At 30.7% G+C, this 26,314-nt stretch overlaps 10 protein-coding genes across 13 annotated transcripts; 6 read left to right on the forward strand and 4 right to left on the reverse strand.

The window, feature by feature from the left end:
* The first annotated feature begins 32 nt into the window (after positions 1–32).
* LOC128890670 (nuclear receptor 2C2-associated protein) lies at positions 33–988 on the forward strand. The gene is made up of 3 exons (XM_054149346.1): positions 33–218; positions 314–404; positions 523–988. Exons 1-3 carry the CDS (start codon positions 181–183, stop codon positions 799–801), a joined length of 408 nt encoding a protein of 135 aa, XP_054005321.1. The 5' UTR covers positions 33–180; the 3' UTR covers positions 802–988.
* Positions 989–1,145: 157 nt separating this feature from the next.
* On the reverse strand, positions 1,146–5,461 carry LOC128890647 (sterol regulatory element-binding protein 1). Its single transcript, XM_054149307.1, has 8 exons — positions 5,220–5,461; positions 4,344–4,949; positions 4,034–4,265; positions 3,553–3,947; positions 2,547–3,479; positions 2,149–2,456; positions 1,622–1,777; positions 1,146–1,538 (listed from the first exon to the last, which is right to left on the reverse strand). Exons 1-8 carry the CDS (start codon positions 5,317–5,319, stop codon positions 1,185–1,187), a joined length of 3,084 nt encoding a protein of 1,027 aa, XP_054005282.1. The 5' UTR covers positions 5,320–5,461; the 3' UTR covers positions 1,146–1,184.
* Positions 5,462–6,133: 672 nt separating this feature from the next.
* Positions 6,134–8,556, forward strand: LOC128890658 (lipoyl synthase, mitochondrial). The gene is made up of 6 exons (XM_054149329.1): positions 6,134–6,291; positions 6,757–7,062; positions 7,357–7,513; positions 7,580–7,637; positions 7,729–7,884; positions 7,965–8,556. Exons 1-6 carry the CDS (start codon positions 6,226–6,228, stop codon positions 8,323–8,325), a joined length of 1,104 nt encoding a protein of 367 aa, XP_054005304.1. The 5' UTR covers positions 6,134–6,225; the 3' UTR covers positions 8,326–8,556.
* On the reverse strand, positions 7,902–10,066 carry LOC128890663 (proteasome subunit alpha type-1). Its single transcript, XM_054149338.1, has 6 exons — positions 9,953–10,066; positions 9,421–9,671; positions 9,186–9,345; positions 8,896–9,105; positions 8,562–8,778; positions 7,902–8,131 (listed from the first exon to the last, which is right to left on the reverse strand). The coding sequence occupies exons 1-5, from the start codon at positions 9,953–9,955 to the stop codon at positions 8,569–8,571; spliced, it is 834 nt and encodes a 277-aa protein (XP_054005313.1). The 5' UTR covers positions 9,956–10,066; the 3' UTR covers positions 7,902–8,131; positions 8,562–8,568.
* A 132-nt stretch (positions 10,067–10,198) lies between these two features.
* LOC128890669 (60S ribosomal protein L21) lies at positions 10,199–11,206 on the forward strand. Its single transcript, XM_054149345.1, has 2 exons — positions 10,199–10,299; positions 10,685–11,206. Exon 2 carries the CDS (start codon positions 10,699–10,701, stop codon positions 11,176–11,178), a length of 480 nt encoding a protein of 159 aa, XP_054005320.1. The 5' UTR covers positions 10,199–10,299; positions 10,685–10,698; the 3' UTR covers positions 11,179–11,206.
* Positions 11,207–11,314: 108 nt separating this feature from the next.
* Positions 11,315–13,956, reverse strand: LOC128890659 (ubiquitin carboxyl-terminal hydrolase 46). The gene is made up of 8 exons (XM_054149330.1): positions 13,496–13,956; positions 13,205–13,285; positions 12,903–13,119; positions 12,760–12,840; positions 12,388–12,680; positions 12,171–12,308; positions 11,944–12,087; positions 11,315–11,862 (listed from the first exon to the last, which is right to left on the reverse strand). Exons 1-8 carry the CDS (start codon positions 13,496–13,498, stop codon positions 11,755–11,757), a joined length of 1,065 nt encoding a protein of 354 aa, XP_054005305.1. The 5' UTR covers positions 13,499–13,956; the 3' UTR covers positions 11,315–11,754.
* A 674-nt stretch (positions 13,957–14,630) lies between these two features.
* Positions 14,631–16,971, forward strand: LOC128890651 (condensin complex subunit 2-like). Its single transcript, XM_054149315.1, has 2 exons — positions 14,631–14,787; positions 14,906–16,971. Exon 2 carries the CDS (start codon positions 14,956–14,958, stop codon positions 16,888–16,890), a length of 1,935 nt encoding a protein of 644 aa, XP_054005290.1. The 5' UTR covers positions 14,631–14,787; positions 14,906–14,955; the 3' UTR covers positions 16,891–16,971.
* A 298-nt stretch (positions 16,972–17,269) lies between these two features.
* Positions 17,270–18,535, forward strand: LOC128890667 (uncharacterized). Its single transcript, XM_054149342.1, has 5 exons — positions 17,270–17,541; positions 17,613–17,748; positions 17,813–17,936; positions 18,010–18,124; positions 18,220–18,535. The coding sequence occupies exons 1-5, from the start codon at positions 17,409–17,411 to the stop codon at positions 18,237–18,239; spliced, it is 528 nt and encodes a 175-aa protein (XP_054005317.1). The 5' UTR covers positions 17,270–17,408; the 3' UTR covers positions 18,240–18,535.
* LOC128890648 (calponin homology domain-containing protein DDB_G0272472-like) lies at positions 18,321–22,666 on the reverse strand. Of its 2 annotated transcripts, XM_054149308.1 has the most exons (13): positions 22,468–22,666; positions 22,102–22,282; positions 21,289–21,947; positions 20,684–21,220; positions 20,379–20,593; positions 20,146–20,308; positions 19,778–20,069; positions 19,478–19,710; positions 19,222–19,365; positions 18,971–19,135; positions 18,743–18,900; positions 18,530–18,662; positions 18,321–18,460 (listed from the first exon to the last, which is right to left on the reverse strand). In XM_054149308.1, the coding sequence occupies exons 1-13, from the start codon at positions 22,468–22,470 to the stop codon at positions 18,392–18,394; spliced, it is 2,952 nt and encodes a 983-aa protein (XP_054005283.1). In that variant the 5' UTR covers positions 22,471–22,666; the 3' UTR covers positions 18,321–18,391. The 2 variants fall into 2 exon arrangements, with proteins under 2 accessions (XP_054005283.1, XP_054005284.1); XM_054149309.1 differs by lacking the exon at positions 22,468–22,666 and having other exon boundaries at positions 22,102–22,421.
* Positions 22,667–22,916: 250 nt separating this feature from the next.
* Positions 22,917–26,261, forward strand: LOC128890657 (actin-related protein 2). 3 transcript variants are annotated; one of them, XM_054149327.1, is made up of 8 exons: positions 22,917–23,391; positions 23,546–23,656; positions 23,961–23,978; positions 24,649–24,728; positions 24,800–24,935; positions 25,006–25,365; positions 25,433–25,711; positions 25,793–26,261. In XM_054149327.1, exons 1-8 carry the CDS (start codon positions 23,344–23,346, stop codon positions 25,961–25,963), a joined length of 1,203 nt encoding a protein of 400 aa, XP_054005302.1. In that variant the 5' UTR covers positions 22,917–23,343; the 3' UTR covers positions 25,964–26,261. The 3 variants fall into 3 exon arrangements, with proteins under 3 accessions (XP_054005302.1, XP_054005301.1, XP_054005303.1); XM_054149326.1 differs by lacking the exon at positions 23,961–23,978 and adding an exon at positions 24,269–24,286 and having other exon boundaries at positions 22,918–23,391; XM_054149328.1 differs by lacking the exon at positions 23,961–23,978 and having other exon boundaries at positions 22,923–23,391.
* Positions 26,262–26,314: the final 53 nt, after the last annotated feature.

Consider the following 26,314-nt stretch of genomic DNA (forward strand, 5'->3'; position numbering starts at 1 on the left):
AATTAATATAACCTTCATGGCAGACGTACGTCGCTTATAAAGTACTTTTTGCAATTTCACAATAATTCGCGTCTAATATACATGAATGGAATAAATTCTAAATAAAGTGATAAGTGATAAATGTAATTAATTATCTAAAGCTGCATTACGTATAAATTGTTAAATTATTGTCTTTATAGTATGACTTGTTTATTATCACAAAATAAATTTGAATGCTGGTAAGTTTACATTACAAAAAAGAAATTATTAGGAATTTTTCATATTCACAATTAAATGTTGTAAAAAATGTGTTTAAAGTGTACTACTTACATAGGGTTAGTTCAGTATTAAATAAAAATAACCGACTATATGGAAAGAAGCACATGTTTGATAATTGTTCTGAAACATGTTGGAATTCCGATGCGGTAAGAAAATATTTGTAATAATTAGGTAAAGACATTCATAATGAAAATTATATAAATTAATGGTCTTACATTTAATTGCTACGTATGTCAACGTATATAATTGAAATGTATGTTACAGGGAACTCCACAATGGGTAGTTATTGATTTTGAACAAGAGTGCAGTCTAAGTTCATTTGAAATTGAATTTCAGGGTGGATTTGTTGGCAAAGATTGTCATATAGAAGCTGGTAATAAAGAAATTCAATTACTTGAATCATTTTATCCAGAAGATAAAAATATAGTACAAAGGTTTACTTTAAAACAACCAAAGAAAGCAAAAATCTTTAAATTTGTATTTAATGAAAGTACAGATTTCTTTGGTAGGATAATAATATACAAATTATCTTTGTATTCATAAATTTTGGATAATGTATTTGTTATGTTTGAATAAATTAAATAACAATTAAATATTCCATGTTTGCATTTTATATAATAAATATAACCCATTTAAAAAAAATGCCCTATAGAGTGATTTATATTTTTATATTTACTATAGATACTTACTATCATATTTATTTACCATTATTATATAAGCCATTTTTATAATACAGTCTATTATAGAATTGCAGTCAATTGTCAATACATGTAATGATAATAAATGTTACCGATTAAGTGACGAAATGATTACTTGAAGAATGGTGAATACCAATGAAGTATGAAAAGAAAGTTAAGTGTACAGTAGAGTTATGTAATTCGTGACAGTTTTTATGTACATACGGAGATATTGTTTTATTCGATATATCAGTTGACAGAAATAGCAGGACCTAATTGTCGCATTAATTTATAACATTCTTGAAGTCTTTTTCGATCGCCCACTCTTTCGAGGGTTTTTGCAGCTTCTGCGAGCATACCGGCACGTTCTCCGGGGGAAGCCAATAATAATGCAGGTAAATGGCGGCAAGCTAGACACAAAGCTACAGCGTGTTCTCGTTCTCCGCTGTACTGATCCTGTGAACGATCTTTTCCACAAATAATAGAAGGACGTGAATTTCTGTGGTGCAAACTGCGATCTAGCAGTACTTGAGTTTTCACTGGTGTCGCTCCTGCCATTATACGCGCTGTGGCTTCGTAAAGAAATACTCGTGCTAATGTAGACTAAAAAATACAAAATGAGAAATAAATACAAGTAAAAAAAATATATCAACTTATCTATAATATTATATTACTTTTAAACTTACTGGAATATGTTGACATAACTGCCTCAAACAAGCTAAATCACGTTGAAAACCGCCTAGAGGTATACTTGTATTTGGTCTTTCTATGTCACTGTCTAATTCTTGCCAGAGTGTAGTTCTCATGTCAAGTAACCAATCACAAATCCACAACTGAGTGAGCTAAAATATACAACGACAAACAAATTATTATGTAGTAAAGAACTGAAAACATACAAGTATCATTGAAACTATATACACGTATAGATATTTATGGTGCTGAGACCTGCCACAGGAGTTGCACTGAAGAAGTATTGCATAGTTATATTTCATGCAATGCAACTACAATGCACACTTGTAACAAGTAAGCAGTTGCACAGATTTACGTATAAAAACTATTATTACTAGATGATTTTAATATCATATTAATTAAATAATACATTCAACGTGAACTATTATATCATTTACATAAGCAATAAATTCATTAAGATGTAATAATTAAGCATACAAATATTGGAAGTTATTGTTAGAAATATAATGTTTCTATATCTTACCAACACGTTCTGCGACGATTGTTGTTTGCAATTATAATAAACCAAGCATTGTTCCAGCAATACTCCCGTCTGATCGATAAAACGCATGGAAGCCGATTTAGTCGTAGCTTTCGCTGCTTGTAAAGCATTCAATACAATGTATGGCAATGGACTGATACTATTATTGTTATTACAGAGTTGGTAATTTTTTTCATAAGGGAATTTGCTTTCAATGATACTCCAAGCCTGTGAATCATCTTCTCTCAGTCTCCAGCATGCTGCTACATACATAACTGCTCCCCACCATAATCCAATTTCATCCTCGCAATCTAACATATTACGAAGATCAAATATTAGTTTCATTAAGCTTAACTTAGTGAACAGTATTTTATGTTTAATTCGCTACTAGTTCAACTTACGAGTAACAGTAATTTTGTCAGTACATGAAAAACCAGCATCTACTCCAGCTGAAGCCATGATGGTTTGTCCATATTCTAGTATTAAAGATAAGTGAGCATCTCCTGCAGTTCCGGTTAAAATACGCAAACAGTGTCCAATTAAGTAATCTCTGTACGCCCGTGACGCATAAGACAAAGGATCCGCTTTGCTACTTTGAGATGAAAATTCATTATCTGGCTGGTCTCCGTATTGCCATTTCTGGAATGCCAAGAATTTGGCACCCTCGTCGCTCATAATCCATTTTAACTTTGGCGGAACTGCACACGACGACAGTATCGTGCGCGCTTTGCCGAAGTAATATTTATGAATAAACGGATAAAGCGACTGTTTGAAACACAGTGCAGCATTTATATATATTTCTGCTAACAGTGGTTTTGGCATGGTTTCGCCAGAGACTTCTGCGTAATTGACCGCAGAAAGAGCAAGATACAACATTCCATTCTTCGATCCTTCCGACATACGCAAACAAAGCATATGCTGATAGATAATAGCTATTTCCATGGCAGATAGTTCTGCTTGTTGTCGCGTCGTTTTCTCGGAAAACCATTTATGAGTGTACAAGATCCATTTTCCAATCCACAACTTGTGAAGCAGTTGCCTTATAATTTGCCAGACAGTTGCGAGCAAAGCTTCCATACGCGATGATGGATACGGACGACCAAAGTATTGCAAACATTGATGTAAATCGCGATATGCTTGACCATATTCGCCTTTAGATATATTAAATTCCGCTTGACATCTCCACCGATGAAGTTCAAGAAAAACTTTACTATCGGATGGTAGTATCGGATCGCCATAAAGTAACAATCTACAAACTCCGCCGATTAAAAGTATAATATTTGTTAACCATAAAAATACATTGCTCCAAATTGGATTTTCGAATTCTGATTGATCTGGAAAAAATTAACAATAAATTGAGAGTTGTCGTTACATCATGATCTGATAATGATAGGAGCACTATTGTACCTTGATAATTAAGGATCGTACGTCCATCCAATTTAGTATTTACATGATCAGATTTGAATCTTCCAACATTATTTACAATAAGACCTAAAGGATTGAATGCTAGGAAAAGAAGCATAAACCCGCAGAGCGTAAGTCTTGTATGATCTCGCATTCCACCACTTGGAAGGACAGGCGTTGTGCGAATATTTTGTAAAACATCAGGTTCATCTTTTATGGATGATGGAGATGGTGGAGATAATGGCGCTGGTGCAGGAGACAAAGACGGTTCGCTTGAATCTGACCTGGGTGGCGTCAATTCCCCACATACCAATAAATCTCGCAAATTTTGTTTCTGTGCAGTCATTTTTAACGACATATTTTCTGCTTTCAATTTTGCATTTGAGTTCTGAAGAAATCTAAAATGTTTATATTTAATCTGTGAATATGTTTGTTATTTAAGACCCATGCATAAAAGATTAAACGTATTTTAATATAAATATACCTTATATAATCGATAGTCTTTCTTAAAATTGCGGATTTATTTAATTTAGCGTCTACTCCGACAATGATATTCTTCAATTCAATGATTTTATCATTAATTGATGTTCTATAACGTCTCTCTATAGCATTATGTGCACTTCGTTTTACTTCTTTCACTCTTGGAACACCTACATGCGCATTTGTATTTAAACGATTGATTTGTACTTTATCAGTGTCCAATACAACAGGGATACCTACACAAAAATATAATATAATACATGATTTTGATTAAAATATTATGTTACAAAGTTAATCATTAAACTAGTCCTCACCAGTAGTTAAAACTGTTCCATTAGCAGTGTTTACTAATGTATGTATTTGATGAGGTACAGATGTAGAGTTAACAGCCTGTGATCCTCTAGAATAAACAACTGATTCTGACTTTATAAGTTTAGCTGGTAGAAGCAACTGCCTTGGTTGGGTCACTGGTGCTATTGTTACAACAGGTGATTGAACACTGAAGTTTACATTTTGTGGAATAGCATATTGTGAACTGAATACTGTAGATGCTGGTGTAACAGATATTGTTTGTTGTCTACTTTGTACAGATGTTGATGTAACATCTTGTATCTGTGACTGTTGTTGTCTCTGTTTTTGTTGTTGTTGTTGTTGAGGCTGTTGTTGAGATACATATGCAACTTGCTGTCTATTTTCTGTTATTGTGGGAGTCAACATTACATTTCCATTAGGTAAAGATTTAATAATATTTGGATCCTTGAAATCTTGAAAGTCCTTAAAATCTTCGCTGCTATTAAAATTTAAGAAATCTAATCCCTCTGTGTCCATTCCCAGAGGTTCTTCCAATTGGGAGAGCAATGCATCATCACTAAATAAATTTTCATTTTTCAATAATTCACTCTCACAGTTTGTAAGAAGGTCTGAAATAAAAACATAAAATGTACTAAAAGAAATCCTAAATTATTAACGTAATAAAAAAGTAAGTAATGAATTCTATAATTATGAAATTATTATTAAAACAAGTTCGAATGTACATATATGTTTGTAATGTTTGTTTATATCCAATGACACCAAATATTTTCTGACAACGTAGATAGCATTATTATTATATATTGTGCAAGATATTAATCCTTGACATGTCATGTTTAAACTAAAACGATAAAATTTAATTCGATAAACATGGAACGTACCATCGATACCAGACACCTCATTTAAATTGAAGCTGTCATTTGACTGAAAACTAGAAAAATCGTTGTCCTGAGTCGAAGACCATACCTCGGGATCTGCCATTATAACATATTATATGTAAAATATTTATTTTCATTAAATAAACACATTCATTAAAATAATAAAACACGCTGATATGTCAAACGCAATAACTAAGAAATTACGAACGGTCATCCGACCTTTACCGCGGCCAATCACAGGATTTCTAAAGATCGGACGATATTACGTCAGTCCACGTGTTACTAAACTAACAAAATGTGGTACAAAATGCTAGACGCGTTTTTATGAAGATAAATCATCATTGCACACGACATAGGAATACAGGGTGTCCCAAAAATGTTGTAATACCTTGAAATAGATGGTTCGGAAGGTGATTTCAAATAACTTTTTCCTTAGCGAAAATGTTGTCCGAGACTTCGTTGAGGAGATATTAACGGAAAACCCCGACCAATCAGAGCGCGAGTATTCCGGTTGAGCGTAGGCTACGCGCTAGGTGGCCGCGCTCATACGCTACCGCGACCGCTTCATCGGCATACTCGCCTTCTGATTGGTCAGTGTTTTCCGTTAATATTTCCTCAACGAAACCTCGCACAACATTTTCGCTAAGGAAAAAGTTGTTTCAAATCACCTTCCGAACCATCCATTTCAAGGTGTTACAACATTTTTAGGACACCCTGTATTCCTGTGTCTGTGGCGTTGTAGAATATTTGCATGAAACATGAATAAAGTTTACAATAATCACGATCGTGTGTTTCCACTTACACGAAGTTTGTTTGAAATTGTTTTTGGATCCGAAACTTGTCCAAAATTTTTGAACACATTGTAAACTTTTAGTCACGTTCTTAGACTTCTTAGTAACTACAATTTCATGCCGTAAGGATTTGTTTTTAGTTGACTGCAGTTGACTGTAGTTGACGACTTGACGTTCAAAGACAAAGGGTTAAGTCGAATGTTCATTTACAAATAATCATGTTCCCAACACTTCGTAATTCGAGTAGAACGAAAATATCATCGGTTTGCAATTTTCATTCCGCAGTGAGTTATATTATTTTTCATTTACATACATCACCATTTCAAAGTATTGATTCATATATTGTTATCAATTATTATTGCGAAATTGTACATTTTACAACAAGAGCAGATATGCAAGTTCTATATATTTTTGTCACGTGTAAATATAGAAAAAGATAAAAATAGTATACATGTACATGTTTATGTATTCAAATTTACATAATTAATTTTTGTGAAAATATGTGCTCCTTTCTTAAAAACAATTTAAAAATAATTTTACACTTTCTAGTATACTTTTTGTTCCAATAATCTTGAAGTAGATGTCACAAATAACCTTTCAATTTTTTAAAAATCTATTTTTATATTTTTCTGTCAGATTTCTTTTTACAACAGAACAATTTACAGCGATATTAAACTTTTGAATGTTACATCATGCTTTGATTGCAATCTGCTTAAAATAATTTATTTTCTTTTTTATTCGTATTAAAGCTTGTACAATGTGTCAAAGAAAAAACATTTTCTGAAAAATTAGAAAATGGTCCAGATTTTGAAGACTTTATCAATGGAAATGAGAATGAATACAATGGAAAATTAAAATTAGAGAAAGGAGATAAATCTCGTTTAAGGTTGCCACCTTGGCTTAAAACAGAGATACCAGTGGGTAAAAACTATGCTAGATTAAAGTCACAACTGAGACAGTTACGGTTAAGTACTGTATGCGAAGAGGCACGATGTCCTAACATTGGAGAATGTTGGGGAGGTGATAAACATGAAACAGCAACTGCTACTATTATGGTTTGTACAGTGTTTATAATATACTTTCTTATCTTCTATTTTTTCAGTTTAATTAATAATGTAAATATTAATTTTTATTTTATCTTTGATGTAAAATATAATCATTTATCATTTATCATTTAAACTGTAATACCATTCTCAAGACTGGAATTATAAAAAACATTTCTGACTAATTTTATTTTCAATGAAATTCATTCATTTATTACAATGCTGTTAAGGAACAATCAGTACTCATCCAAAATGATTACTATTAATATTATGAACACATAATAGTGGAAAATAATTTAAATATAGTTAATGGGCGATACATGTACCCGTGGTTGTCGTTTCTGTTCTGTAAAAACATCACGTACACCCTTACCATTAGATCCAGAAGAACCAGTAAATACAGCAACAGCTATAACAGACTGGGGTTTGGATTATATTGTACTCACATCTGTTGATCGAGATGGTTAGTTTTTATAATCTTTTATCCATATGAAAATATAATTATATTAAAATTATGTTTTGATAATAGATTTAACCGATGGTGGAGCAAATCATATTGCAGAAACAGTGAAAGAAATTAAGAAGAGGTATGCAAATTGTTTCAATAATTTTTTTCTTTTTTATAATAAATAATTTTTGTACTATTGTAAACGTGATGGATTTTATACATTTCTCTAGAAGCAATATTTTAGTGGAATGTTTAGTACCAGATTTTAGGGGAAATCAAAATTCCATTGCAACAATTGTTGATTCTAATCTTGATGTTTTTGCTCATAACATTGAAACTATTGAACGTTTAACACCATTTGTTAGAGACAGGAGAGCTGAGTATAGGTAAATAATTTTGCACATTTCAAGTGTTTATAATTTCCTTGGTAATCTTTAAAAAACTTACATATTTGTATATTATTTAGACAATCACTGAACGTCTTGAAAACAGCAAAAACACTTAATCCAGAGTTGATTACAAAATCATCGATAATGTTGGGATTAGGCGAAACCGATGAAGAAATTGAACGAACCATGAAGGACTTGAGAGATGTAGGTGTTGGTGCTTTAACTCTTGGACAGTACATGCAACCTACAAAAAGACATTTAAAAGTTATTGAATACGTCACGCCCGAGAAGTTTAAAAAATGGGAAAATGTAGGAAATGAAATGGGATTTTTATATACTGCTAGTGGTCCATTAGTAAGATCATCTTATAAAGCTGGAGAGTTTTTCTTAACAAACATATTAAAAAAGCATAGAGATGAGAAGACTGAGAAGCAATAAAAATACTATTTTATTATGACCACAATCAAGATCATAGATGTGTATTTATATATATTATAAACTGTAAAGTTGAATAGGCTATTGAATAAATTGTATCTAAATGCGTGTAAATTATATAGCGGAATCTGTATGGCAATAAATGCTATTATATCAAATGTGATAGTAATAATAGTGCAAATACAAATTTTGAACACAAAATGCATATTCATTTTATATGTATACATATAATATATTACAGTATTCTTAATCTGTCTCCATTGCAACTGAAACTCGAGGGTCTGGTGGACCTTCGTCGGACGGGGCAGGTTGTGGTGGATTTGGATCTTGTTCCACGTCTGGCTCAGTTGGCTTTCCCCGTTTATCATCTTCGATTTGAGATAAATAAACAGCAGTCACCTCTTCGTTATATACTGTGAAGTCTGTACCTTTTCCTACTACAGCAATAGAGACGTTCTGTAACAGTATACTTTCATTTAGTATATACAGCTTTTTAAAGACGTTTATACATATATACATATATACACATATATACATTTATATAAACATGTATAAAAGATTAAGTTCCTTTACCTTGACTGACAAATCAACTTCATTCGGCAATGTATCCCTCAATGCACGAAGACCATGTTTTACAAGTTCATCAAGATCACTTGAGGAAAACAAATTCAGGTGTCTGTCTAAATATGTTCGTGCACTTTGAGAACGTGCTCCTATAGCCATTGCTTTACAATCAAAATAATTTGATGAAGGACATGTTTGGTATATATGAGGTCCTTGATCCTTTAAAAAAACAATAGTAGCTTATCATTCATTTTTTTTTTTAAATAGATATCGATTGATAGTTGTATGAAAATACTTACATCATAACCAGCTATAAGCAAACCTACGCCATATGGCCTTCTGTCATACCTTTGCGTACAGGTTTGTAATTTATTTCCCAATGAAGTCATTAAACGACTCACAGGTAATACATCATCATGAGAATATTTGTAATTTAAGCATTCAGTTCGCATGTATCGACTGCGAATATATCAGTGAAGCTTTCAACTTTAATTCGGTAAAAGTTTTTATACAATAATTTGAATGATTACATACCTTAACATCCTGGCATCAGCAGTTAAACCTGAAAGAGAAATTCCCATATGTTTGTCTATAGGAATGATCTTTTTCTGATGTGCTGACAGTTCAGAGGATGCTCGTTTGAGGGCAATAAGGACAGCATGAGTCTTATTTTTAAGTCCAACCGTAGCTGATCCTAATTTCACAGCTTCCATTGCATATTCTACTTGGTGTAAACGTCCTTGTGGACTCCATACTGTTACGTCGCTGTCGTACTGGTTACGGAACTAAAAAATTTGTAAAATTAGTTAACCTACATTAATCATAAATTAAATATCGATTCTTATCGCTTAAATATGCAATTTTTTAGTACAAAAAGAGTATGAAAACGCAATGACATATAATATACGCGTATGAATGTACAAAACTTTCCAATTAGAAATTTAATCACATAACCACACATTAACACTGGACTGAGTTTCACAAGTATTACAATTACTCATAACAAATATTTTAAGCCATTTCTAGATACGTAATATTATTACAATAAGATTCGTAAAACACGTACCATTATTTAATAATGTTCAGTTAACGAACACCAACAAGTTGCAAAATAACTTTGTTCCTGACAATGAATTTTCAGAAAATAACTGTCATGCACCGGGGTAAATGATTAAACAATTCTAAGAGAGGAAAATCGTCTTCGATGCTGAAAGCGATATCTAGTGGACGAATTTGCAGACTAAATAAGTTACTAAATGCACTTGTAAACAGAAACACAGGCCAATGAGAGAAAGAAACATGTATCGATTATTATCGATTTAGGTGCACTCGGTAGACTCGGTCTTACAGTAGGTTAGGTTGCCAATCTTAGGTTCTTTTTTTCAACGACGTAAGCGGCTGAACCTGCTTCTCGTAAGTTTGACAATATTTATGAAGAATTATAAAGTATTCGTGTGATATAAAGTTTATATTCCATTTTATACGTTACAAGGAAATTACACAAATTATATTAACTGTATTCAAGTTGTTTTTCCGAATAAAGGAAGATTATATTTCGCAAAATTGGTTTCGCGAGCAAATACACGTGTCAATGTATCTTGTACCATTACGTTTTTGTCATAGGTTGTAATCAAATTATTATGTTCTTTTCCATGAAATTCGTTAAATTCGAATATTAATGTATATCGCGTTAGTTATATAGGAAATAGTACAACCTTCGTACATAACCAATTTTGATCAATGGCTATCTTTTTCTAATCATATTTTCGTTAAATAATATTTAATTATACATTTATAGATTGAACTACCACCATGACGAATTCAAAAGGTTATCGTCGAGGAACAAGGGATTTATTCTCTCGAAAATTCCGCAAACATGGAACAATACCATTGTCAACGTACATGAAAGTATACAAAGTTGGCGATATCGTTGACATAAAAGGTAATGGAGCTGTCCAAAAGGGAATGCCCTATAAAGTTTATCACGGAAAGACAGGTCGCGTGTTCAACGTGACCCCCCATGCTCTTGGTGTCATTGTTAATAAGAGAGTACGTGGACGCATAATTGCAAAGAGGATTAATGTCCGCATTGAGCATTTGACTCATTCCAAATGCAGGGAAGATTTTTTGAAACGTGTAAAAGAAAATGAAAGTCTCCGCAAACAAGCAAAGGACAAGAACATCAAAATTCAGCTGAAAAGACAACCCGCAGAACCTTCGTCAGCTCACATTGTATCAGGACGTGAACAACCTGTCTTACTTGCTCCTATACCATATGAATTTATTGCTTAAAATTTAAATAAACATGTTTTGACAAGTTCTGGATTGTTTTTCATACACATACTATTTATTTCTAAATAAAAGTGATACATTGTTACTTCTTATACTGATAAAAAAAAGATTAATTCTAATTTATGTACACTTATAATGTAGTAAATTCTGATAACAATCGTTTTATTTTCAGTCATACTTTTTTACATACACATAGAATCTGTTAGCGCTCCCAACATTTCTAAATTACTTAGATAAGTTGATCTAAAAATAAAACAAATGATTTCCTTTTTATAAAGATAGACTAGTTTCTCATTAGAATTAAAATAAATAATTCTTATGTAAATCATGACTGACCACTTCCCTTAACAAAGACTATTGATCTTTATCAAGGCATTGCATCAGTGAATAACGACAAAGCTAATGGTTTTTTTAATATTTTACAAATAAAATCTAATTGAATCTATTTATATATACTTTGCTTTTATAAATAATCTAACATATAACATTCCTAATCTTATATAATGTACTTTAATAAAATATGAAATTACTATATAGGATTTGTTTAATTTATTTACTATATATTTATATTAAATTCTAACTGCAATCTCTTGATTGGTAGAATAGGATGTAACCAGTTTCAGAACTCTTCTGAATATCTGATGTAAGTCCGTAAAAATCTTCTATCGTGGATGCATCAATTTTCTATAATCAAAATTTAATACATGTAAAATACTTCTACGATAGCGAACAAATACTTGCGATAACATAAGCTCGAAATCTTACATCGACCATATCATCGTCAAAGAGCAACCAAAATCCATGACTTTTGACTATGGAAATGTAGTGTCCCCGATTAGGCCCACTTCCACAATGTATCACAACTGCGACCAGATCGTACAATCTATCTGGATTTACCGCATCGTCACTCTAAACATTAATTATAATATGTATTTTAACGTAGATTAGTACTTTATGACACGATTAATGTTATGTAACTATAAAATACTTACAGTGTTAAAGAGCCGAAGTTCCAGAGGAAAAACTACTCTGTGGGAAACTTTGATGTGACGATTATATTGTTCCACATATTTAAATCTCTTTAGATGCAAGGCCAGTATCATTGGCAATTTCTTAACTCTCATTCGTTTCTAGAGCAAGGAAAGTATATCATTAAATATCGCTTCACGTTTATGTTACAATATTCCTATAAAGTTTCATTAGAGGTACCTGTGCTTCTTGATAACTGCTACAATGATCACATTTAAATTTGTTATCGCTACAAAGAGTCTCAGTATTGGAGAAACATCTGAGGCAGTGGGTGATTGAAGTATTTTGATCTACATCGACCTGTAGGTCAAAAAAGTCCTCATCTTTACTAGATACAGTCTCACAATTAAGGCAGCGAGTTTCTGATGTCAGAATTCCCTGAAATATTTCATGAACCCATGTTGGCTCTGTTGGCGAACCAGCATCTCCAGCTCCACATTTTCCACCAACTGGCTTAGTCTGACTTCTCTCTGCTGAAATGTAGAGGAAGAAAAATATAATATAATACTTCCCTATTAAAGTATACATATATATTTATATAAACATGCTTACCCAAAATTATTTCATTTATGTGATTTATTAAGAAATTTAAAAACTCATGGGCGTCTTGTTGCATATAATTATCAAATTCCTCTACAATAAAGTCATATAAAGTTAATGAAATATTAATAGAAAAAATATATATTAACACTGACCTTTTTCCTTCCTTAATCTAGCAATAAATTTTTTAGGGGCTATAGACCCAACTTTCTTTTTCTGTGTTGCAATGCTGTAAAATAAGTCTGCTAAACATGTTAGTAATGTCTCTTTGGTTCTCTTATTTCGAGCTTTATACTCTAGAACCTTTTCTCTAAATGGTCGACAAAAGTACAAAGCTTGTAACACAGAATTACTATAACAGGTATTCCCAAACTAAAACAATATAAAAGTTGCCTCCTATTACTTGAATGATTTTTTATATTCTTTCATTTATATTACATTCATATTTTGTACTTACATTAACTAAGCCAAAATAATGTTCGTTAGGTGGAAATTGATCAGAGCCAATATCTCTCTCTAGTTGTGATATATTTGCACCCTGAAATAGGGCAGAATAAAAATTAGTAATTAAAATATCTAAAAATTACATCTGCATTATGTACATTTCATACAATTATGAAGGAGATTATAAAAATGTTTAATTGATGACTTAAAAAAAACAATGATTTAAAACAGGAAATTGGTACAATCTAAACCATGCACGATAATTATGTTTACGAAATTAATTAAGAAATATACTTGGCCTTACCATTTTATGATTTAATAGCTGAAACTGACCACTGACAAGCACACAAAATAGATTTTAGTAACAACAGAACCTCCATGGTATCTCGAGTTACAAATTTATTGGTTAAATTATTATAATCACATAGCTCTATGTAACTCTAAGGACGCTATATAAATACTTGATAAGGTTAATCTACACAATCTATGCCAGAAAACGTTCACGCATGTTACTTAACGTATTCATTACAATTTACGTTATTGCGAGAGGTGTTCTTCGTGACTACATTATTATTAGCATCCGCAAACTGACCACAAGCACAAGCCCACAATCTGTCGTTGTGTACTCAAAGGCATTCAGAAAAGTATCGATGCAATTTTCGAATGGGCTTCATATTAAATATGCTTCTAGGAAATAATATTGCGATTTTGCGATGAACTACACCAAACAACACACTGCTACACACCGCTAGAATGACGTAACCGAGAACGGAAAAAGCAGGAAAGAGAGTTAGAGGGAAGGAATTTTATTTCGTTAGGGATTAGATAAATTTATGTCGGTAAAATTCTCCCCAGAATTCTTGCCTTAAACGTTAGAAGACGTCTAGATATGGATAATTTTGTTATCTGTAAAATATGCAGAAAATCTGTTTATTTCGTAAATGTTCGATATCTAATTGGTGTCGCCGCGATACGTTTGGCCATTTATTATTAATTTATTATAGGAAGAAGCTTTGCAAGCTAAATGAAGCTGCTAGTATAATAATAAAATGTAGAATAATATAATTATTAGACTGTGGATTTTTATGCATTTCTAAAAAATTTGAATGCGCAAAAACTACAAAATGCACATAGTTTGCAATAATATAGAAATATATTGAAAGTACAGTTCGTATTATAATATTTACGGAGTAAAATACATTTAGGTTCAATTTTTGTAGGTACATTTGGAAAGATTTTATTTTGCATAAAGATCACCAGTCTAACAATTATATTTTGTGGCTGAGCTGGTGATATACCATTTGATCAAAATGAATTCAAATTAAATTATTATTTGTTTCGTAAGACGATAACATTGAAATTTAAATTTAATTATATGACCAATAGAAATTCTGGTACAATTAGTTTAACCAATCAGAAGTGAGAACAACTTTGACTGAGTTCACTTGAGGCTTGAGGTCTTCTACGTAAACATGTTTGAAATGTTTGAATCAGTGTGTGATCAGTAGGTTTGAATTCTTTCAAATTGTATTTGGTTGTTCGAAAAATGAATTTGTAACCTATATGAAGGAATTATTATTACATTTTGAATACATTGTAAATACTATTATACATTTAATACACATAGATAATTGGAATAATTGCCACTAAGTATGCTCGAGTAATAAGTTGCTAACGAATCAAATAAATTTGTTGGCATATATTTTATTTTCAGTAATATATGTCACGAAAGTTGAAACGTAAACTCCTAAATACAGCAACAAAATGGATACTACTGTTTCTTCATCTCCGTTGCGACGGAAATCAGTTCTTCCACAGAAATCAGTAGATTCTTCAGTTCTGGTAGAAAATGACGATGAAGCAGAACGTTTGGCTCGTCGTCGTGAAAATGTTACTACTTCAACGTTGCCGTCTTCCGGAAGATTGTCCTTAGGCCTTAGCTCCTTAAATAATATACCAACTCCTCAAATGATAGAGCGTATAAGTCAGTGTATAAAACTGGGAGCTGAGAATAAAATTAATCCGCAAAATGCATTCAGTTTAGAGATGATCGACTTCATGACATACATGGTCAAGAAACAGGATGCCAATATGTCTAATTTACAAGTAGCCAGTACATCTTTAGATGTAAGTACTAAGATTTATGGATTTCGAGTTGACGGTATTCATTCGGAAATACTGAAAATGATGACCGGGTTAGAGAAAGAGGTTCAAAGCATTATAGAACCAATGGATGTTCAGGAAAATGATACAGGTCAATTAGAAGTACCAGTAAAGAACAAAAAAAAGAAAACTAAGCAAATATGTATCACAGTGGAAGCTTTAGGAACAACTGTCGAAATTAAGAAACCTTCTCTATTAAGTATAAGTGGAGATTTAGAAAGTACAGATATGTTGGATCAAGTAACATTACCTAACCATGCAAATTCTGGGTTTTATTTACATCCATATAATGATGTTTTGGTGGACACGGTAAATTGTAAAGATATACAATGTAATGATGTAAGCATTCCAAGAATAGAAGACATTTCAAATATGCAAATTTGTCCATTCATTCATCACTTTAACTTTCTAAGTTGGAATGCAGATGATATTGAAGCAGAGAAGACTATGGAAGAAGAAACTAATCAAAATAGATTTCACTTTGATCTTAATGCAAGTGTATCGTATGATAATGAACTTTCAGATACCAGTAGAAATCCTTATGATCTTGAAGTGAACGAAGAGGAAATTGTAAATAGATTTGTTGGAACTTCTAATCAAGTACAGAATATTGTAGATTTTCGAGAAGTTGTAACTACGTCAGCATCGACGAAAGTTTCAGAATATTCATATATTCAAAAAAATGTACACATACATTGGGCAGGACCCACACACTGGAAATGTACAAATTTGAACAAAATGTTAAGTAACGATAATATAATTGGAACGTGTCGGCAAACACAGGCCAGGAAGAGAAAAGACATAATATTGATGTATGATAATGAAACGCTTAAAAACCTAAATGATAAATTTGTGCCAAGTCAATCACTTAAAATAAGTGTTAGAACAGCTAAACAGAACTGGAATGAGGAAGAACTTACATTACCACTAGATGCACATTATGATATCAAACAAGCTAGCATTTTGTATCTTCTTGAAATGTTTAGGTATTCAAAATACGAAGATGAAATGAATCGTAAAAATGTATCAGACATAGACAATGATAATTATGACAATGAGAATAACATAGACTATTTGTCTGAGTCAAATAACAATGAAGTACATGAAGCTGATGAACCTAATCTAATTAATAATGATATTGGATCAACAGATGAAAGTATGTTAAGAACACAAGGTCCTCTTACTGGAAATAATTTAGTTGTTGCTCCCAAACAAACAAATAAGTTATTGATCGCGCATTGTTCGCGTCAAAAGAAAATTGATATGAGAGAATTGAAAAAATCCATGTGGAAATGTTTAACCACAGGTGGAATTGCAAATACAGAAGATGTGGAACAAGATGCTTACAATAAAGTAAAAGGCAAAAAAGATTTTAGTCAGATTTATAAAGAACTGCCGAATCTATTATCAAAAACTAATAGAGAAGCGCTAAGTTTCCCAGTTTCTTTTATATCTCTATTACATTTAGCAAATGAGAAATTATTACAATTAACTACTCCTTCTGATATGTCTGATGCAATTATAGAGCAAGATTGAATGGAATATCTGCACATTTTGTGTACAAAAGAGACCAGTTAATTGTTTTAAATAATTGTACTAACTATTAATAAGCAACATTAGTGTGATACAATCATTTAAATATTATATTGATAAGTATATTTTTTATTATCTTTTATAAATGTTTCATAAATAAAGATAAGTGACATATAATATATAATGTAATTATTTCTATAACTTTTGCAAATATAATTTATCACACATACAATGCCGTAAACAGTAGTTTTGTATGATGTTAAGTTTAAAGGTTATGTTCATTTAAAGTTTGATGATATCATATTTATAATGAATATAATTAAACGTAATGGAGAAATCGTAATCTGCCCTATATAATTTTTTTCTTTGATTTCGAAACTAATGAAATCGTTGTTTTAACCTTCAAGTTGGTCCTCATGATTAAATTTAGGGTTTGATTAGGTTCATTAGGTTGGCAATAAACAAGGAAACATTTTTGAAATTTTGTATTGTGTTTACGTTAAAGTTTGAGGTTATGTAGAATGGAAAATATTGAGAAAATGATCGATTTATGGCATAAAAAGAGAGCAAACCGCGAAGAACAGTTCGCGGAAATAAAAAAAAAGCAAATATCAGAATATAGTAATCTTATAGACACGGTACAAACAATAAAAGGTTTTTATTTTTCTATTTTACATTTCTATGAATAATTTAAAAATCTATACTTCATTATGTACGTATTACAGATGAGATGAGTGATTGTAAGGAAACTGTTAGTAAGAATCTTCAGCGTTTAACAACACATAAACACTCGATATATAACTTATGTATTGATAATTCTGAAAATACTCAGGGACTACCAATTTCACATAATTATCATCGGTACGATATGTTTTGCAGAGTATTTTTCTATATTCTACAACATTTTTTAAATATTCATTTTTAGGCAAGCGATAATAATGTTCTCAGAAGTTGCCAACTTCATAAATAAATTTCAGACTGTCTATAAAAATTTTGATGTCAGCATAGAGCATAATGATGAGCATTTTGTAGATCTTATGGATGAGATTGTAAGTTTACTTTTTATTAATTAAATTAAAAAACGACATTTGAAATATTCAATATTTTCTGCTTTCATCTTAGACATGTTCTACAAAGTACGTAGGAAATGAATTATTTAAAATAAAATCTTTACTTACGGAAGTAAACACATTACAAAGGAATGCAGATATATTGCAGTATTATTTGGCTGATACCGGTAAGTTTAATTTTCATATAAAATCATTATATACATATATTTACATGGTCAATGATTATAACTTAATTATAATGTATTCAATTATCTGTTTATAGATGAGGATATGGAAATTTGAAGAATATTGTCCTATATTTTAAATTCACATTATCTTTTTATAGAAATTGAATATATATATATATTTTTAATATTTATAAATTCCTCAAATAACGTGAAAAAAATGTACATTGGCTCCTGGATTATAATGTATTAATCGAAAGTTTACATGCGCTAAGTAATGGTGTCATAATGATCATCGAGATTCAATTTAAGCATAATTAAATTTGGATCCACGATTTTCTATAACAAAAAATATTTCAGATGTATATCATGAATTGGTAGATTTTAAAAAAATAAATATTTTCTTACCATTAATTCTGATGTGATTAGGGATGTCGAATGTGTAATAGGAAAAGGCAACATTTCATTTCGAAAATGACATGGAGTACTTATATCTCGTTCTGGTTTTTCAGTTTCACAAGATACTGATATCATCTTTCCTCTTTGAAATAATTTTTAATCGTAAACGTAAATCATTTAAATATATTTATACACATATATATATATGATGTCTGTACTTACTTTGAATCATTATACTGTTCATCAGCAAATCTTTTCTCTCTTTCCATTAATGCTTTAAGCTGCATGTGTAATAAACTCAGTGTTCCTTTACTTTCGTTTTCTATATGCTTTGCATCTTTCAAAGCTTTTATTCCTTCTTCTTTTTTAGTTAAAGCTGCCTATAAAATGGCAAAACAATATAACATTTGTCTTTAAAAACATTATAAACGTGTCCATGATAACTGTTACCTGTGTAAGATTTTCAAGTTCTTTGGCACGTAAAATAAGCAAATTTTCTTTGTCTTGCAAAACCTGTTTATAAACATTAAGTTCATTAATTTTGTCATGCCACTTTAGTTTTTCTTGATTAGCACAGGCAGTTACTTCCTCTGCAGCTTTAATGGCAGCTTGCAACTATGTAAAAAAGAAAAAAGTACATAACATTTTATAAATATAATATAATAACAGGATTTCATATAACATTCAATCAAATTCTGTACCTCTATTTTCGCAACACTACCACTATCAGTTTTTAGTCTACTTAGAATTTCTAGTTGTGCTTTCTCTGCTGCTACTGTCTCTCTTTCTTCTGTAAGTAATTTTAACTGTCTCTCTTGTTCTTTCATCCAAGATTCCTTTAATGTCTACAGTCATAGTATAAATATTAAATGGATATTTGCATTGACAGTAGACAGATTACACTAACTATTTAAGTTTACTATATTGTTTGTAACATCAAACTTAATTTAATTATACCTGCAGATAATGCCTTTCCCACTTCACTTTTTCTTCAAACAATTCTCTTTCTCGTAAAAGGTTTGTTGCTTTGTTTTCAAGCATTTCTTGCGTTTGGTTGCTCTGTGTAGTTTGTTTCTCTAATTCAGTTATAAGATGAGTGAGACGAGTGCTGAATTGCTCAGTTGTTTTCATAAATACATTACGATGTTCTTCCAAAACACTATTTTGATGTTTTAATTCTTGTTGTTGAGCTATAAACATTTATTGGATAACATTTCTTTTTAAATTAATTTGTAATACATTGTACCTCAAAAATACCTTTTATATCATCCTCGTATACTCTTAAATAATTTTCTCGGCGTTCCATTATTTCATTATTTTTGAGTTCGATATCTTCTTTGTTCTTCTTCATACTTTCAATAATGGCATTAGCTTTTCCCAACATATCCTCTATATCAATCTTTCTACTGGTTATAGTTTCTATTATTTGATTTTCTGACTGCTTGGCTGTGCATATACTTTCTATTATATTAGAATATTCCTTTTGCACGAGTTCCACATGTTGAAAATGTAGTTTGTTAAGTTCTTCTGTACGTTGACCATATTCATTCTGGTTAAACATTTTTATGTTGTACAAATTCAATGTTATTCAAAATGTTACTTGAATAAAATATAAAACCGTTAACCTTTAAGTTGTGAATTTCTTCTTTGTACAGATTTTCTATTTCTATTTTTTCATTTCTTAATTTTTCAAGTTTCACCATGTAATCTGCCTCTAAAAGCTCGATTTCCTGTCTCGCTCTTTCTTCTACTTTTATCATCGCTTCTTTTAAAAATGAAATTTGCCTACTGAAAGTCAAATTTTTTTATTAAATTTTACTTCAGACTTGTAGTATAAATAAACCAATTAAAAACTTACTTGTAGAATTCCGCTTGATAAATCACCTCATTATCATGTCTTTCATTTATAGTGGATAATGTACTTTCTAATTTAGATATTTCTATTTGTAACGTTTTTATTGTATTTTCCATTTCTTCTTTCTCATGTGCTAAATATTTTTCGCTTTCCTCTGATTTGCATGATGCATAAACTGATGTATTACTTGATATTGAAATAGGCTGAGCCATTAATGTCTTAAAAAGAAAAATACAAAGTATACTTTAGTTTTATTTATTATTATTCTGTCATACAGGAAATCAATGTTACATTCAAGAAATGCTTACTTGAATATATTGATTAATTCGTTCTTGTTGTATTTTTATTTGTTTTTCCAGTAAAAGCTGCTTTTCTAGTTGTAATTTTAGGAGAGAATTAAATTGCTTTTCTTGATGATCAAGTATGGAATGTTGAGCATCTGATACCTTACTCAATTGTTCATTTTGTTGAGAAAGAATAGCTGCTGTTCTTAATTCGTGTTCTTGTTGCTGCATAGTCATAATTGCAGCTTGCTGATTAAACTGTGTACTAAATAACAATGAAAAATGTTCTGGAACATGTACAGCTTCTGAACCACTTACTTCTGTTGCATCTCTTTTCATTGTAGATGTCGAGAGCCTTTCCTGTGATTCAATATTTTCTTTAGAAGTAGATTCTTTTCCAACTTTATCAGACAATTCATCCTTTGATGCTATACTATCCTTTATTTCACTGGTTTGTTTTTGACTTATTATTTTTGTACCTCCCAACCATTCTGGTAAATTTTCATCTAATCTGGGATTTTGTGTAGTAGTATCTTTAGTTGGCACATTTTCATTTGTTAGCTTAAAAATTGAAATAAAATAATTATTTCTGATTATTTTATTGTATGCCGATATTTAAATATAATTACCAGTTCTAAACTTTGGTCAGAGAGCAAATTAGTTGGCAATAAACCAAGAGGATCATTTATGATTTTTGTATTCCTTCTACCTCTACGAGATTCTTTTGTAGAAAGTTTACTTGATTCATTAAGAGGTTGTGACTTCAACTTTTGTGCAGTGTTTACATAATCTACAGATTTTATTGAAATTTCTGAATCTTCTTTTTTAGTATTCTTAGGAATAACAAAATCCATGGTAGCAGATGAACGAGGTTTATTTTCAAATAAGCTCTCTCTTAATGATGACCTTGATTTATCATCTACCATGCTTGGTTTATCAATTAAATTAGTTAAAATATCCTCTTCAGTTTTAGATAAGCTTTTTAGCTTCTGTGCATGTTTTTCCACAGATGATTCACTTTTTAATAAAATAGAATTATTCTTAGAAGTCAGGTGACTGCTTGGTTTTTGTGAAAACAATTGATTAACATCTTCGTGCTCAGAATTGAGTTTTGATTCCAATTCATTATTTGATTTGATACTTGTTGTGGATGGACCTGGTGTCTTTATCTTAAACAAATCTTCCATCAGGCTACTTTTACTACCAGTTACAAATAAGTTTTTCTTTTCTTTTAAAGAAATTTCCTCGTCAGATAGCAAACCAGTTAACGAATCATCCTCCGAAGGATCTGCATACAAACAATATTTGTCAATTTTTTTAAATTGATTTAAACAATGTAAGAAGGAAATAAGAAATTGCATTTTAGTTAAATATGTATCTGCTTTATTTTTTGTTCCATCAAATCATTCAAATATTTATTACTGTTTAAAATATCAAGTCACCTTTAAATATGACTTTCTTTTTTATTTCTCCATCCAATTGCGCATTAGAATCTTTAAAAATACTTGTAGATGACTTTGATTTCTTAAATGAATCATTAAATAATTCCATGTCTAAACTGTCCATATCTTCTAAGGCATGTGTAATATCCTCCAAATTAGAAGTTTCAATAAAGTCAACCATCTTTTAAATAAAAATAAATGAAACAAAGAAAAATTCCACTAAATTAGTACTCAATATTTTTCAGTAGCCTTAGTATCAAACGAACTCAAAGAATCAGTACATTCAACGAAATTACTTATCTAACATTTTTAAATTATTTTCAACTTATTTATTATAAAATTGAAACTATGAATGTTAGAAAGTACCATTCAAAAATTTATTTCTCGAAAATAGTTTTTCAAAATTGCTTTCCAGTCAAATGAACAGTTACCATAGAAACTGTGAATAAAAATAAATGTATCCTTCTATGGCATATGAAAGGATAATAATTTGTATAATTGATATTTCTTGTATCGTTACTATACGTTTAAAAAAGGAGCATAATTTTTAAATAACCGTAAATAACTACTAAATTTGTTTAAAGGTGCGCAGGAGGTAAATTGGCGTTACCAACGGAGAGTAGGTGAACTACTAGATAGCTTTTCCCTATTTTCAGGCACAATAACGGAAGAGATATTAACGGAAAACACTGACCAATCAGAGCGCGAGTATGCCGATTGAGCGTAGGCTACGCGCCAGGCGGCCGCGCTCATACGCTACCGCGAGCGCTCCATCGGCATCCTCGCGGTCTGATTGGTCAGTGTTTTCCGTTAATATCTACTCAACGAAGCCTCGAAGAAAATTTTCGCCAAGGAAAAAGTTGCTTCAAATCACCTCCCGAACCACCCCTTTCAAGGTGTTACAACATTTTTGGGACACCCCGTACATGGTCGGAGATAGAAACTGATGGTGAAAGATCAGTGAGTTTGTGCTAGTTTGTGCCATCGACTTGCTCAGAATTATAAGTGATTTCGTGACAAACGAGAATATTTCCAATTCAACCCTTTTATAAACAACTCTTATCAGGCATTTTAATGTGAACGGAAGTACTTGTATATATAACTGTCATTGGTTTTGAAACCGTCATGCCGGTAACGCCCTAAAACTCGCAAAAATTAGTCATTTCGCAGAGCGTGTAATGTGTAATAAAAAATAACGTGACGAAGAAAAAAATCGATTTCAGTAACAACCTCAAATTAAAAATGGATAGCAAAGGCAGGAAGATCATTGTTTGTGATAATGGAACAGGGGTAAGGTTATACAGTTTTATCTTTGTTTTTAGTTTCCATTTGTATCTTTTAAATATATTTCCCAGAATTTCTTTATCAACATTAGTTTTTGCTAAAGTAATATTGGACGATTGAAGAAGAATGTATTGTATATAGCATAATTTTTTGTTTTCAGTTTGTTAAGTGTGGATATGCAGGAGCAAATTTTCCAGAGCACATATTTCCATCTATAGTTGGACGTCCTATTATTAGAGCAGTCAATAAGATAGGCGATATCGACGTGAAGGTAAATTCCTTACTTTCCTAAATAAATGAATTAGGTTATTTGCCCTGATTTCAGTCGATTATGTGGGAATGGATCGCCAACAATTTTTGGACAAAATTTATTACTTTATATTTTGTATATGTTTCTTATATCTTGTAAAGATATCGTATGACATTTTTTAACAAAATAGATGAAGAAAGCTTTTGAAATTAAATTACTTTTGAATATTTACACTTTAAAATTGAAAGTACTTTTTACTACTTAAAATATATACTTGTAGTCAATTATTCTGAAGTAGTATATTAATTATTCACTTAATTTTCAGCAAGAATATTGCATTCGTGTAAGTCAATTCATATTACAATATGTGCTCTGATGTTTAAATTTGATTGAAAATAATTTATGCATTTGTCTATTGATATAAATAATGTTTAACTTATAATCCAGCTAAATACTAATCAAAATGGAGTATACATGTCAAAAGTAAGATTTATTATTAAATATATAAAGCTCTTGATATATTGAAAAATAAAACTGTTTACAGAGTTGACATTTATATTTTGTGTGTGAGTGTGTGTGTTGTATTTTTTATAATTATCTAATATATTTGTGTGCTTACACTTGCTCTCATAGGATGTGCTTAACATGCCTGTAAGTTTATTGCATTTTTTGATGATAATGTAAATCTATTGATATTATATCAGTGCTTATAAATATAAATAAATTTTTTTTACTCGCCTATTAATAGGATTTCTTACCATCATTATACTTTCTTTTTTTAAATATTAAAAAATTAGCGGGTATGTACTGAATATTAATAAAGTTTTATAATAGGAAGATAAAAATAAAAATTTTTAAATAAGAACAGGTATATTTATTATTTATTCGCAATTGCTTGTGTTCTGAATTTCCTAAGAAGTTAGAGCAGTGTGTTTAATTATTAGAATGCTAACATTTTGTATTCATTTAATTTATATGCATAGTTAAATTTAAGTCATATGTTATTACTACAGGACTTAATGGTTGGAGATGAAGCAAGTAAACTTCGTTCCATGTTAGAGATTAGTTATCCAATGCAAAATGGAATTGTTAGGTGTGTATGCAAATATATTATATATAAAATATATAGATTATAAATTATTAAATGATTAAAATACTTAATAGAAATTGGGAGGACATGTGTCATGTTTGGGACTACACCTTTGGAAAGGAGAAAATGAATATTAATCCAAGAGAATGTAAAATTTTATTAACAGAACCACCAATGAATCCTATTACAAATAGAGAGAAAATGATTGAGGTAGAAGCGTTTTGAATATAAATTTTTTGCATGTTGTGACTTGATCTAGGATTTTATGAAATGATTCTAGGTAATGTTTGAGAAGTATGGTTTTGCTGGAACATACATTGCAATTCAGGCAGTACTTACATTATATGCTCAAGGATTAATTAGTGGTGTTGTGGTTGATTCTGGAGATGGAGTCACTCATATTTGTCCTGTATTTGAAGAGTATGCTTTACACCATCTTACTCGGCGATTAGATATAGCTGGCCGAGATATCACGATTTATTTAATAAAACTTCTTTTATTACGTGGATATGCATTTAATCATTCAGCCGATTTTGAGACTGTTAGGATGTTAAAAGAAAAATTATGTTACATTGGATATAATATTGAGACTGAAGAAAAATTAGCACTTGAAACAACAGTCTTAGTTGAATCGTATACTGTAAGTTTCTACATGTGTAAGGAGATACAGATGTTTATTATGGTAATTAATTTTTAAATTCTTCTAGCTTCCTGATGGAAGGGTAATAAAAGTAGGTGGTGAAAGGTTCGCAGCACCAGAAGCTTTATTCCAACCACGTTTAATAAATGTTGAAGCTCAGGGAATTGCTGAATTAGTATTTACCACTATTCAAGCAGCTGATATCGATATAAGAAGTGAATTATATAAACATATTGTCCTAAGTGGTGGTAGTACAATGTATCCAGGTCTTCCATCTAGACTCGAAAGAGAAATTAAACAGCTTTATTTACAGAGGGTATTAAAGAATGATACTTCAAAATTAAATGTAATTACAGTTTAATATTTTTCCATAAATTTTAATATAGAGAAAGATATATTCATATTATACTCTTAAATATGTTTTCAGAAATTTAAGATAAAAATTGAGGATTCTCCTAGGCGTAAACATATGGTTTTTATGGGTGGTGCTGTATTAGCAGAAATAACAAAGGATCGCGATTCAGTATGGATAACAAGGGAAGAATACGAAGAAAAAGGTCTTAGTGTACTAAAAAAATTAGGTTCTTATGAGTCCTAAAGAACATAGTCATACAAATATAGAAAAGAAATACCCATTTTTTTTTACACCTGGTCATTTAAAAATTAAATGCAAAATTTGTATACAAAAGTTGTAAACAAAAGTATGTTTACTGCTAATTTGTATCAATTTTACAAAACTTAATTTAAGTATTGTGTAATCATGTGAAAAAGCAGTTTGTTAATATAATAAGTAGAGGGTGAGGTAAAAGCATTTTATATGATGTATATATATAATATAGGTTAGTTTTATAATTTTAGTTAAATAATTTATAGAAATAAATTTATTTCTTATGACAGTTCTTCCACTAATTTTTAAATCCTGTACATATTTAATCATTAGTGCTGTTTA

This window comes from Hylaeus anthracinus, unplaced genomic scaffold, assembly GCF_026225885.1.
Source record: "Hylaeus anthracinus isolate JK02 unplaced genomic scaffold, UHH_iyHylAnth1.0_haploid 12001, whole genome shotgun sequence".
Lineage (NCBI taxonomy): Eukaryota > Metazoa > Arthropoda > Insecta > Hymenoptera > Colletidae > Hylaeus > Hylaeus anthracinus.